This window comes from Priapulus caudatus, unplaced genomic scaffold (genome assembly GCF_000485595.1).
Source record: "Priapulus caudatus unplaced genomic scaffold, Priapulus_caudatus-5.0.1 Scaffold122, whole genome shotgun sequence".
NCBI lineage: Eukaryota > Metazoa > Priapulida > Priapulimorpha > Priapulimorphida > Priapulidae > Priapulus > Priapulus caudatus.
This window is the reverse complement of record NW_014577183.1, coordinates 338,394-339,584: the sequence shown is the minus strand read 5'-3', so window position 1 is coordinate 339,584 and position 1,191 is coordinate 338,394. Positions and strand designations below refer to the sequence as shown.

Below are 1,191 nucleotides of genomic sequence, written 5' to 3'. Positions count from 1 at the left end.
ACACACACACACACACACACACACACACACACACACACACACACACACACCCACGCACGCACGCGCGCGCACGATAGTAATTAGTAGATCTAGTGAAGCGAGTAAAATTAGGAAATGTGAAATGGAAGTAATTCGTGATTAATCAAGAAACATTTTGTCGTAATTTGCTATACAGTGTCGTGGATCCAGAAGAGAGTATCGAGCCACTACTAGGGCTGGGTGACAGGTTGCAGAAACAGAAGGACCTCGATTCGTAAGTGATACTGTTTGATAGCAAACTGATGGCGCGAAACTGTGCCGTACATAAACCACATTGCTCTCTCATCTGCATTGACACAATGATGCAATGGAGCGTTTTTGATTATTTCAGCTTAATTCTCAGCTCATAACCCTCTAAATATTTACTCGATCCATTTATACGCCGTAGTATATTGCCGAATACTCTCGCAAGGCTGAATAAGTTCACTCAACGAGAACTCTCATATATAATTAATCTCTCTGGGGTACATTGCAGATTGGATATCGCCTGTAGTAAGCAGCGGGACATCGTACTGGAGGAGCAGCGAACCCAGGCTGTGCTAGATGCGACTAACATAATGGTGAGTAAAAGTCTGTAAGACATTCTCTCACGCTATCCCCCGATCGCAGCGTCTTCTCTCACTTGAAGCTAACAAATCTCGGACGTAAATACGCGCCTTATGAAGCGTGTTGATATCTGCCTGGATTCTCGTTCCCCTTCTGCGTGAAGCGCTAATGCCCTAACGAACACACCTAACGAACACTTCAACCCATTCACAAGCGAAACGCTACCGTAGAGGAAAGGTGATGTATATATAGATGTGGCTGACATTTTTTTTCGCAGATTGGAAACATGCAAGCACGCGGGGAGGTATCGCCTAGCGTAGCCGCCAGGTGTATGGCAGCGTTTCAGGAGTACTGGCAGCTAAGTCAGGATAGGTTGAGAGCGCAGCATCAGCAACAGATGAGTGCCACGCTCGTTGACAACAACCGCAGCAGCAAGGTTGGCGCTATTTTGCACACACACACACGCAAGTACGCACGCGCACGCGCACGCACACGCGCACGCACACGCGCACGCACACGCACACGCACGCGCACGCGCACGCGCACGCACACGCACACGCACACGCACACGCACACGCACACGCACACGCACACGCACACGCACAC

At 49.4% G+C, this 1,191-nt stretch overlaps 1 protein-coding gene across 1 annotated transcript in view; it reads left to right on the top strand.

Annotated features, from left to right (window-relative positions):
• The window catches only part of LOC106805649, a 14,396-nt gene that overhangs the window by 11,645 nt on the left and 1,560 nt on the right, over positions 1-1,191 (top strand). The window contains exons 15-17 of the mRNA XM_014807337.1: positions 176-253; positions 515-599; positions 863-1,021. Coding sequence (XP_014662823.1) covers positions 176-253; positions 515-599; positions 863-1,021 — 322 coding nt within the window. The remainder of the gene's footprint in view (positions 1-175; positions 254-514; positions 600-862; positions 1,022-1,191) is intronic.